Raw genomic sequence first — 12,351 nt, 5'->3', positions numbered from 1 at the left:
TGTTGCAACTACTTTCTCCTTTTTCACTGTATTGGACTATGATCCACATGGTCATTAGTTCGAAACTACCAGCAGTTCTGAGGGAGAAAGACTGGGCTTTTGACTTCTGTAAATAGTTAACAGTCTTGGAAACACACAGACGGTCACCATGAGACAGCATTGACTCGACGGAAGCAAGTTTGTTTCTTTTTGACTTTGTCAAGTATGGTGTCCTTCTCCAGAATGCTTTCCCTGTGATAAAATGCCCCCAGTTCTTCAGACAAAATTTCAGTATCCTTACTTCTAAGGTTATCTTGTGGCTGTTTTTATTTTTTTGAGGGAACGTCAAACAACTCATGGTAAAAATACAATTGTCTTAAGACATAGTAGGTGCTAACTGCAAAGTCAACAGCTTCTCCATGGGAGAAAGACGGAGAAAAATGGGGTTTTCTACTCCACTAAAGACAGAAACATGGGTGAAGGGAGGCAGCGGACGGTGTAAAATACTAAAATAAAAATAATTATTTTTTAAAATAAATTTCTTTTCATTACACATTTACACAGACTTTTGGAGCCCACTATACAGTGGAGCGATTGAAAATAGCAATGGGCTAGGTCAGGCACACCTACTCCTCAGCGTGACAGTTTTGCTTTTTAATACGTTGGAGTCTTTGGCAGCAGACTCGCCCCGTGCACATTAGACACTTGCTTCCATGGGTGCTGACTGTGGATATAAGTCAAGTACAATCCCTGACAGCTTTCAGTTCTCCATATTTGTCCTGATGTTGACATTAGTGAAGTTGTGGAGATTTTTGTTCCCTTTATGTTGAAGTGCAATCCATACTGAAGGCTGTAGTCTCTGATCTTCATCAATAAGTGCTTCAAGTCCTCTCGCAGAAACCAAGGTGGTGTCACCTACATATCACAGGTTGTAACTTTCCTCTTAATTCTGATGTTGTTCTTTATAAAGTCCAATTCCAGGGATGATTTGCTCAGCATACAGACCAAGGAAGTATGGTAAAAGGACACAACCCTGACACAGCCATTCCTCATTTTAAACCATTCCATAACTTCCTTGTTGTCTGAACCACCACCTCTTGGCACAAACACAACGAAGCAGAACTAGACAACTAAGACTCTTCTATGCATTTTGGTCTTTTCCTATTAAAAAAATTAGTTCAAATATCATTTGGCTGCAGTAGAGAGGATAAAGAGAGGGGTGGCAGCAGACAATAGAAAATGTAGCAAGGGACTTGAAGTACAGTCAACACTTGTCTTTATCCTAAGGATAATTGGGAGCCAAGAGACAACCCAGAAAGCAAACCCACCTCCTAGACATCTCCGCATGCATAAATCAAAAGCCCCCCAGCCTCAATGTCCAGGATCTCCCCCTGCACATCTATTTTTATTCATTCTTATTCAATGGCTGGCACACAGTATCCAGTAAAACAAGTCATTGGCTGGACTACACAAATAACCACAATATTTACCTAAAAGAGTACAGTACACAAAACGAAAAAACACAGATGAGATAAATCTACATCAGGCTTGGTAGTTACTACTTCAACTAAGAGGAGGAGTAGATAAGGTCACAATGGCAACTTCAATTTTATTTGCGATGTTTTGATATACTGAAATAAAAATGTAAAGAAATAATCTCACAAGCCTGGGAATTCCTAGTAAGTTGTGGAGTAGGTTGTGTCTCATAGCAACCCTTTATACATCAAAGCGAAACCCTGCCTGATCCCTACAAGCATGCCTATGCTGGAGGTCACTGTTGTTATACCCATCTATCTCCTTGAGGGCCCTCCTGTTTCACTGGTCCTCTACTTTATAAAGCACAACATCTTCTCTAAGGCTGGTTCCTCTTGAGAACATGTCCAAAGTACATGAGAGAAATTCTTGTAATCCGAGCTTTAAAGAACATTCTACCAGGACAAAATCTGTGTATCCGTCTGGCAGTTTATGGTATGTTCAATACACGTACTTCGCCAACACTAGAATTTAAAGCATCAATTCTTCTACAGTCTTCCTTCTTCTTCGTCCAGCTTTTGCACACTCAAAGAGGTGACTGAGGCTACCATGTCAGAAGGGTTTTAGTCCTCAAAATCATCCCATTGCTCTGCTAACACTTTAATAGAGAGCTTGGGCAGATTTGCCCACTGCAAATGTTTGGATTCTTGTTCACTGTGGCTCCAAGTAAAATAAAATCCTTGATAACTTCAATTTTTTCTACATTTATCATGATGTTGTTTACTGGTTCGGTTGTTGAATACTTTTATTTATTTACCGGTCTACTTTTTGTACTTTTATTTTCTTGACATTGAGGTTTAATTAACGGCTATATAGTCTGTGATTCCTAGATAGTAAGTTCTACACTGTTAGCGTTGTGAGCTGTCAGTTGGTTCCAACTTACAGAGCCCGTATGACAGCGGAGAACAGGCCCGTAATGTTTTCCTGGCTGTCATCTCTACAGGTACAGACCACCAGGTCCTTCTCCTGTGGGTGTCCCTGGGTGGGTTTGAACTGTCAACTGTTCATCAGCCAAATGTTTGGCCATCATACCATCGGGGCTCTCGATAGTATCGCTATACCTGCCTAGGTGTTAAATGTGCCCAAACCACCAAAAGAAGCGTGTCTGGACATCCACAAGGCCTTGCACATAACATAATAAAAGAAATCCGTGTTAATTATATGTTCTAGCCCATGAATGTAGTCTGACCTTCTATTTCAGGGCATGCACTGGCATTTTAACCAAGGTGACCTTATGCACAAATGATATGTTTGTGCTTTAGTCAATCGCCCACACCATAGGTGTCCATTTTAATCATTTCACACAACAACAAGAAGAACAATGCAGTAGCCATGAATTCAGTTTCATTTCATGGTAACACACATAGTGCAGAACAGAACTGTGCTCCACTGGGTTTCCAAGGTTGCATGCTGGGGTGGTTTCAAGCCAGTCACGTTTCAGTTAGTAGTCAAACTCTTAAGTGTTTGTGTCACTCAGGGACATTGTGATGTAAACACATAGATAATTTTACTATTAGAATATAAAACTTTTTAATTACCATAAATTACTTGGTTAAAAAAATGAGTTACATGTCATATTACCAAATTATTCTGACCCGTTATTAAACATGCAAGAGGTAGATTTTAATTTATACTTTAACTGGAATGTAAAACGGTACAAATGAAAAAAAAAAAGACTACTCTCCCACTAATATAGAAAAAGAAACAGGAGCACAAAAGACTGCATTTATAGGAAGTGGAAAAGGTTCAGGAGCGTTCCTCTGGGAAAGCTGACAGGAGGAAAGGGCTGACCTGAAGAGCAAGGTCAATCAATACTCACATCCTCTAGGAGGTCCTCAGGCAGACTCACTCTGGTGCCTCCCAGCAGGCAGTCCTCCATAATACGAGTGCCATGGCCATCTCCACAGGGACCCAGTTCCAAGGGATCCGTCAGCATGTGATCCAAGGAATCCATCATTTATTTTTCACAAGTACTCTTGATAAATATATTCAATGATACCTTAAATAAAACCAAAAAACCAACCAGTTTAGTCAGCTTCAACATGTCAGAGAAAACTATGCTCCACTGGATTTTCAGGCCTTTCTCAGAAGATGCCGCTGGGTAGAATACAACATGCTAACTTGTCAGTCAGTTGCTCAGTAAACTTAATTGTTTGTACCACCCTGATAAAACAAAAACCAAACTATCATCGAACTGATTCCGACTCACAGGGACCCTGTAGACAAGAGTAGAAAATTGCCCCTGGGGGTTTCAGAGCCTGCCAGTGCAAACCTCTATGGGAGCAGAAAACCTCACCTTTCTCCCATGGAACAGTAAGTGGTTTTGAGCTGTTGACCTTGCAAGTCTGTTAGCAGCTCAATGTACAACCCACTCTACACCAGGGAGCCTTACCACCCAGATCCAAAACTCACGGCCACTGAGTTGATTCTGACTCACTGTGACCCTACAAGAAAAAATACTATCTCCTTGTGGGTTTTTGAGACTGCATCTTTCTCCTGTGGAACGGCTGGTGGTTTTGAAGTGCTGACCTTGAGGTTAGACTCCCAACATGTCACACACTATGCCACCAGGGCTCCTTACCACTCAGATAGAGGAAAGCAGACATCCTGGGAACCGCAGCACTCTTGCAGGAAATGTTCTGACCTAGAACTCTCAACAGCCGTAGTTTCTTCTAATCCTCCTTCCCCCTTAACTACAGCTGAACAGCGACTGCCCCTCTTCATCCCGTCTACCAAAGCATTTCCATCCAAATTTCCAAGTCTTATGTGGTACGGTTGTTTTTTTTCTTAATAGTTTTACTGGCATACACTTCACATATCATGCAATTTGCTCATTCAATCATATAAAGTGTGCAATCATCACCACAATCTACTTCAGAACATTTTCTTTTTGTACTAGTTGTTCGTGCTCATTTCTTCCCATCCTCCCCTGCCATACTCCTAGGTAATTATCAATCTAGTTACTGTCGCTATAGATTTATCTATCCAGTATTCCATATATAGAAAAACATACAAAAAGGGTTTTGGGTTTCCAACTGTCACCCAAATGGTTGTTCACAATTTAAGCTGAAACCATTCCCTCCTTCACATTTGGGTTTTATTGCTTCCAGTCCTTGAATCACACAGGCTGGTGTGCTTCTTCACGTGGACTTAGTTGACGCCTCCTGGTAGGGTTCTTGTTTCTCAGGATGATCAAATACTAACTCCTAAATTAATAGGACTTATGCTAACAGGGCCTTATTAATCCACATCGACTCCTGAGGCGCCAGAAGCTGACCATGACAACCAATAAAGTCCATGGTCACTATGCATTTGGTTAATGCACTTGATATTTATCACAAGGTAATATATCCTTCCTGTAGTAACTGAACACTGATCATCTTAAGAAAGTACATATCGAAGAGCAAATGTTTTGAGAATGATGAGGCCAATGAATGTACAAATGGGCTTTATACAATTAATGCATATATGGATTGTGATAATAGTTTTATGAGCCCCTAATAAAATGATTTTTTATAAATTAATTTTAAAAAGAAAGTACACATTAAAACATCTTCTAATAGAACTAGTTTATGACCAGAATCACTGTACAAGCATTTACTAAACCCATTCTCTCCAGCTCCTATTCCTTTTTTTTTTTTCCAGGAGAGAGCGCAAACGCTGTCCCCCACTTCCACAAATTATGCAGTTGAGTTTCCCACATTTGGGGAAACGCAGGGGTCAGCACATCCGGAGTGCAGTGGATAAGCCTCGCCTTGGGAAAACCACCTTCGTGATCATGGCATCTCCCCTGCCAGGTAAGTATTCCTATTCCTTTTTTAATGAAGTTAGTCTAGCTAGGCCAACAAGCACAGAAAAATTTAAGAGCCCAAAACACCAGGCTGCTGGCCACTAATTCCCAATGACCTTACACAAATCTTACCTCTCCAGGTATCTCTGCTTTTCTGTACAATGAAAGGCTGATGCAACAGGTCTTCTCTACCGTTATGTGAAATCTGGAATTCTGTAATGAATTCTCTCCTGACAGCTTATATCCTGTAATAAAGATACTTCTCATTTCCAAGACTCGCTCAAATGCTAAAACGTAGGCTAGGATACGCTTTATAAGATAAAACGCTTCTCCACGACATCATTTGCAATTAACTTGAGGGGATTCCCAACCTATGTAAAGAAACAGGAAAAGCATTAGTGTCGGGTCAGGGAAAGCGAGAGGCCTCAAGAAACTGTGCCCCAATATCCATGGTGAAATCCCAACATCTTCAACATTCCTAGTGGGAGTAGATGAGAAAACGCGTGGCATGAGTTTATTACAACTTTAAAATAGAAAGGGGAAAATAAACTGGTACTTAACGTAAACTTCGGCACAGTAAGGATAAGAGTTGCAAAGGTAACATTCGGACTCTTGCGAGCATCTTCTCAGCTAAGGTGAACATCTAGCTAAAATTAATCTACCCAAGAGAAAACCTTTGCTCTATCACTGTTTTGATGGGGCCTCAAAATACGACAGGCTGGCAGTTGTCACGCTGATGGCAACACCGGAAGCCAAGGGTTTCTGGTCTTTTTTTTGGTGGCTAGGGCCACTTCAGCAACCCAGGAGGGCCTCTTTCAATGGCCCCCTCCCCTGTTGGGCCCTCCCCAGCACCGAAGCCAAACCTTGACTTCCTGAGCAACTACCTAGACCAGCTCCAAACAAGTGAAGGGAGCAGCAAACGCCTGCACACCGGCCCCGCCCCACCGCAGCCCGAAGCCGGGTCCAGCCTCCTCTGGACAGACCTACCTGGCCCTCGGGCCCTCCCCCAACAGCGTGCCTAACCCTAACCCCCACCCCAGGGGACACCGGAGACTCGGGGCGCTCGCTCCTCCACCCCCTGGCGCCCCCGCTCGGAGATCCAGCCGCTTCCCCCTTCCGCGCCTCAGGAACGTTTCGAGCCTTTCTGGACCCCGACCCGCCCGCACCTGAGCTGTGGGCTCGGGCCCCGCAGCCCGCTAGGATTTTCCGGCCGAGGGAGTAGAACGGGCTCGCTCCCGCACGACGTCCCGATGCGCGCACGCCGCGGACTCGAGCGGCGGAAGGGGCGGGGCCTCCGGGGCGGGGCCTCCGGGGGCGGGGCTCGGAGAGGCGGGGCCGACCCGGCGCCTGCGTGTGCTTAAAGGAGCGAGGCCTAGAGGCTGCGGTGGGCGGGCCCGGAGGGCGTGCGTAGCCGGGGAGCGTGGAGGACGCCCGGGTCTGGCCACGTGCGGCGGGCGCGCTAGGGCTCTCCGGGCAGAGTCGCTCCCTTTATACTGCAGCTGTCCTGGACTACGCAGTAGCCTTTTTCGTGTCACCGCTGAGAAAACCACTGGTTGAAGACACAGAACAATGGCCACGCCAAACGCTTCAGCCTCGCCTCTGAGGACGGGTCTCATTTCTCGCAGACCTCAACATCAGGAAAGGAAGCAAATTCAAGAAGTGCATGATCATATTCCTCTGGATTTATGCCCATTTTCTTACTTTTTCAGAATTTTACTTGGAATGGTTCTCATCAGCCTTTCAGCTAGTCGGTTCTCTCAGTTGAGGAAAATGAGTGAAAGAATTGAATCCACCTCCCTCATGGATTTGGACCGACTCCAGGCATGCTTTTGGTTCCTGTGTCTCTATGGGGAGATTATTTTATTTTAAAACACCAGGTACATATGGCAGGGGGAAACATTACAGAGTTGTCATCACAAATCCCTTTATTCTGAGTCTGTGACCAGCCTGGAGTAACCCAAGGTCAAAACACTGTAAATTGGGATACTTTTTATTTTTAATTAATTATCTTTACATATTCACACAAGAAACATTTCTTTTTTAAAAATTTATTAATTTTTACACCTGCTGGGTAGCACAAGACTATTAACACTATACCTCACTTAATGTACAATAAATGTTCACATTTAAATAACAGGATATAATCAATATTTTTTGACCAGTAGGTCAGCTTTAGCATCTCATGAAGTGCTTTTTAGCCCTATTTATCCTAAGAGTTTTAAAAAGGATAATTTCTAATCAGAAAACAACTCAAGATCAAAACAATGGGTTATTCCAGAGTAGTAGGAATATTACATGATGAAATATCTATCTGGCTCCAAATCAAACAATAAAAATGTAAAATATATACATAACCTACTCTCAAATTTTCACCCTGTCCTAAATGATTTCTACAGTGTCAAATATCTTGAGAGAGGCCAAAATATAAACATTGACTACATATACAGTTTCCAAATTAGTTCTTCAGGTGGTTTATCATCTCGCAACTCTTCAAAGTCAAGTCCTTTTGAAAATCTACGTCTTCGAGATGAATGTGGAGAATACCTGATCTTAAAGCAATGCTATTTGGCTTTGGCTGCAACCCAAGTTATGGTTGATTGCATACAAATTAATATTGGAGTCTTTACTTATTCCACACAAGGGCAAAAGAATTAGAAAACGAAAACTAGAAGGGGAAAAGACAAAGACGTACGTACACATTTTTCTCCATGTACTTTAAAACTTGAAATAACTGGCATAAAACGAACATTCCATTTAGTGGTACTTTTCTATTTTAATCAATAAATTATTCCTGAGGGAGGGAGAGATACCTGACTGGTTCATGTTAAAAAGGACCCATTGGGACCAAATAAATTTAAGTTACAAACCATGAAACTGGACTTTTGAAAAAGTCTTAATATATTTTACCTAATGAGTCCTTCTAATTGGAAAAAGTAAGTGACAATCCAGGTATTTACAGCCCTTACATTAGTGGGGCTTTGTGACCCAGAGCCTCTATTTTGTGATTCTACATCAATATTTTCTGATGAAAATATCAACATTTTTGTTAACAAAGAAGATCTAGAGTAATCAAATATCTTTCTCAAGTTCGCTTAGTACCCAATTTTTTGGGAGATTAAATGAGGTCTCAAAAATAAAGTGCAAAATCTATATATGACTAGAGTTACATCCACAGAAATGTTTGCATTTCAGAAGGATATTTTTCCCATAAAGAAGCTACTACGTTTCTTCATTTATAGAACCAATTTTACCCCAAAATGTAACTAAATTAATTAATTTCATTAGGAGTTAGATCTTTCCAATATGTAGTGATACATTTTGTTATGCAATAATTATTTTCAAAAGTCTGTCAATAACTGTCACAAAAAGTTGCTAAAATACATAATGATTTGTGAGAGGTTTTATGCATATAATTGGAATGTAAAGTAAAAAGAAAGAAAATAACATTTTCCTCTATTGAATTTACAGCAAGCTAGGAGGACACATCAGAAAAACTGTAACTGAGGCAGATTTATTTTCCTCTCCCAGGAAACAGTATTATGTCATAAAGATGAAACTTCTTCCAGATCCCTTGTAAATTACCTTAATAGGTTTTAAAAATGGTCCCCACGTATTTTTATTTTTCCCCTAAGTGTGAAGTCAATCATTTTACCAAAAGCTCCATTGAGTTTAAAGTGTAAGATATGAGGAAGGCCACTTTTTCATCTGACCGTAAGGAATGTTCGTTTTAGATACCATTAAAAGTAGTGATATACATTGAATTCTGAGAGCGAGGGTCGAATATTCCACTGAGAAAGGCATGGAATTCATCCTTTACCAATGAGTGGCAAATGGATCCTGCAAGGCAGTGACGATTTTTTAAATTTTCATATATATATATATATATACATATATGATTGTTCTAATAATTAATCTTACATGAATATCTCCTGTTTAATGCAATCGCAACCAGAAAATAGAAAGCAGAGCTTTAATGCAGGGGGTTAAATTCTGCTGACATCAGGTAAACGTTTCCCTTACAGGGAAGCCACCTCGGTAGCAACTGCTATCAGCATATAAGGCTCTACCCTAATTAGCAGAAGGTCAGATTCTATAGTAAGTACCCCCACAGACAACTTTCCCACCCCCATCCCCAACAAAAAGGAATGTTTTTTTTAAGTTAGCAATAAGCAAACTTTAAATGATATTTTTCTTTCAAAATATCACTTCCAAACTTGTATGTCACCATTTTCAGTTTTCATTTTCACTGGCTCCCTTTTTTTAAAATAATGGCAACTCAGCAATCACAAGAGAAAGCAGTCCTGATCTACAAAGCCGAAAGGTACCACTCCTCTTTCAGAGTGTGGCGCTCTGTAGCCATTTAACTGACACATCTTTTCTCCGCCTTCCACATGAACCCACGAGACCACTTAAAAACCCCATGAAGGAAAAGTAAGACTTGTCAATGTGTTAAAAAAGCAACTTAAAGGGGGCAAAGTCGCTCCACCTTGAAGACAAGTTTCCGCTGAGATTTTGGCGATTTCATTGCATCCACTCACTAGGATTTGACAAGCTGATTTGGTAAAGATGACCTTGGTAACATGAACCCCATTGTCTACATGAAGGTCAAAACTGGAGTTTCTAACACTTGAGTGAACACTAAAAATTTAAAAACAGAGTTCTAAGTGTCCGAAGCTAAAGACTGGATGAATTAGAAGAGACATGATATGACTGCTTGATTCTATCCCTCCGATGAAAGTCACGGCTTAGTAATGTGCACTTCGCTGCTTCCATTCCCATTGGTGGTGGTTGTGATGATGTACTGCGTGGTCTGCTGTTGGCTGCTTGTCTGGGGATCCAAGGACTCGTGTACAGATGGCTGCACCTGGACTCCACTGGAAAGGGCAGAAGTCTGTTTTTCCTCCAATTCTGGCTGACTTTCTGATAACACATAATGACCCTAGAGCAGGAAGAAGAGGAATTTTTTTTAATGTGAAGCTTCAAAGAGGATGCAGGGTTTCGGGGACGAAGGACTATGCAAAGAAATGGTACAAGGGGACATGAAAACCGGCCTCCAGAGAGATGGCTTCACCTCAGCCCTTCGGGAAGGACTGGTCAGCAGCAGTCGTTGACTAAATCAGTAATTCATGGGAGCCCTTTCATTGTTCTAGCACATGTTAGAATCTAGAAAGTTTAAAGAAAGTTCTATACCTATACTTTATCAGGTATGGAAATCTGCATCAAAATGGTAACCTGCACGCCGAAGAGAATATGTTACTGTGTTGGTCCTACAAATGTGGAAGTGGGGGAAATAGATTGTTTACTGTCAATCAAATTTGTAGATTACTACCAAATAGATTTTCAAAGATATTTAAAGTTGCATGAAGAGGCAAATGGCTCCTGATGCAAGGTGTCAAGATCAATGCTGCCTTGACTTCAAGATTTCAAAGACCTACAAAAACTTTTTCTTAAGTCTGAACATTTTATTTTGCCAAATGATACGATTTAAAAACTGAAAGGGATGTAACACTCACAAGCATTGAAAGAATATAATCTTCCAATAAAGTCCCTTACTTTGAATAAATTCAGCTATTGAAAAACTCACACATTGTCTAATTGTTTCTCGATGTTCCTCTGATTGTGAAAACTTCTTCGTAGACCTGCAGCTGCCTATATTTCAACTATTAATATGTTTTAAAGACAGAATATGGCAGATATGACTGGGACAGAGACCCAGAAGGAAAGTCACAGAGGAAAACTCAGGCACTAGCCTTTCCAAGCACTGTGTAAAAACAAAACAAACAAAAGCCAAATCCCATGAGATTCATCTAGACTTGTGTGGTCAGAGTCAGGGCTTGCCAAGCAGCTTTCTGAGGAAGATGTGGTTTCCTATGTTGGGTCGTCTTCTAGGGTTAGGCCATGGTTCTCCACCTAAAGTCAACTGACCCCTAGGATGTCCATTGGTGAGCTTTAGAGAATCGATGTACTCCTGAAAACAGGCCTTTAAATGTATGTGTGTACACATTGGCTTGGAGGGAGGGGAATATCCGTGGCCATAATTAGTTTCTCTTAAGATTTATGGCCAAAAGTGGTTTAAAAAAAAAAAAAAGAATGAGTTCTACAGGGAGAAAAAAAGTTCACTGAGTAGATCAATATGACTCCTTCATTTTCCATTATATTCTCATTGACAACCAAGAATATGTTCCTCTGAGTTTCTACATCTGTCCAGGTGTTAGGTGCCTGCCATCACGCTGGTACCAACTCAAAGAAACAGAAAGAAACATTCCCCGCCCTGTGCCATCCTCAAATCACTCCTACATTTGAGCCCATGTTGTAACCACTGTGTCGTCGTGTGTCTCATTCAAAGTGTTCCCCTGCTGTAATGACTCACTAATGTGTCAAAGATACCATCCTTCTACAGGACTGGTCCCTCCCGATAACATGCCCTAAGTACAAGAGCCAAAGCCTCGCTATCCTCACTTCTAAAGAGCCTTCTGGTAACTTCTTCCAATGCATATTTATTTTAAATATTCACTTCCATATTCATGGAATATAATATTCTCAGCCAGTACCATAATTCACAGGCATCAACTCTCCTCAGTCTTCCTTATTCACTGTCCAGTTTTTGCATGCGAAGCTTAGGTCAGGCACACTTAAGCCCTCAAAGTGACTCTTTGCTTTTTGACACTTTAACGAGCTCTTTTGCAGCAGATTTGTCCAATGTAAGAACATTTTATGATAATACTTTTCATTCTTGGGCCACTTTTTGAAATATTCTGTTTAGTCCTTTCTTTATCACTTTTTCCATTTCCTTTACTCCTCTACACTCAAGAGCAAGTTGCGGCGTCCCTTGTGATCCATTTTGTACTTTCTTTTAACAGTGTTCTGCTTTCCTCATGCAGTTTCTTTGTTGTCATCCACCACTCGGCTAGTCTTTGATCAGTAGTGGTCAGTGCATCTAATGTGTTCTTGAAATAGCCTCTGAAATCAATTCAGGGTTGTATTGGTCCTCTTGGACTTATTTTAAATCTTCTCCAGCTTTACCATGAACTTACACATGAGCAAATGAT

The 12,351-nt window shown here is 41.2% G+C and overlaps 2 protein-coding genes and 1 non-coding gene across 6 annotated transcripts in view; all 3 read right to left on the bottom strand.

Annotated features, from left to right (window-relative positions):
- The window catches only part of NFRKB (nuclear factor related to kappaB binding protein), a 59,564-nt gene extending 52,971 nt beyond the window's left edge, over positions 1-6,593 (bottom strand). For 2 of the 3 annotated variants that reach the window (XM_075564085.1, XM_075564086.1), the window contains exons 1-3: positions 6,469-6,593; positions 5,435-5,673; positions 3,332-3,511 (exon numbers count right to left, since the gene is read on the bottom strand). In XM_075564085.1, the coding sequence (XP_075420200.1) occupies positions 3,332-3,469 (138 nt within the window). In that variant the 5' untranslated portion in view covers positions 3,470-3,511; positions 5,435-5,673; positions 6,469-6,593. Of the gene's footprint in view, positions 1-3,331; positions 3,512-5,434; positions 5,674-6,468 lie in introns of those variants that run through there. The other variant, XM_075564088.1, reaches the window with a different exon arrangement.
- On the bottom strand, positions 5,155-5,317 carry LOC142423715 (U1 spliceosomal RNA). The gene has a single exon (XR_012779316.1). It is a non-coding gene; the product is annotated as a U1 spliceosomal RNA (small nuclear RNA).
- A 756-nt stretch (positions 6,594-7,349) lies between the features above and the next one.
- Positions 7,350-12,351, bottom strand: part of PRDM10 (PR/SET domain 10) — a 149,373-nt gene continuing 144,371 nt past the window's right edge. For both annotated transcript variants that reach the window (XM_075564083.1, XM_075564084.1), the window contains one exon: positions 7,350-10,241. In XM_075564083.1, coding sequence (XP_075420198.1) covers positions 10,041-10,241 — 201 coding nt within the window. In that variant the 3' untranslated portion in view covers positions 7,350-10,040. The remainder of the gene's footprint in view (positions 10,242-12,351) is intronic.

This window comes from Tenrec ecaudatus, chromosome 12 (genome assembly GCF_050624435.1).
Source record: "Tenrec ecaudatus isolate mTenEca1 chromosome 12, mTenEca1.hap1, whole genome shotgun sequence".
NCBI classification, from domain to species: Eukaryota; Metazoa; Chordata; class Mammalia; order Afrosoricida; family Tenrecidae; genus Tenrec; species Tenrec ecaudatus.
Note: the sequence above shows the minus strand (reverse complement) of the source record. Positions and strands in the feature narration are given on the sequence as shown.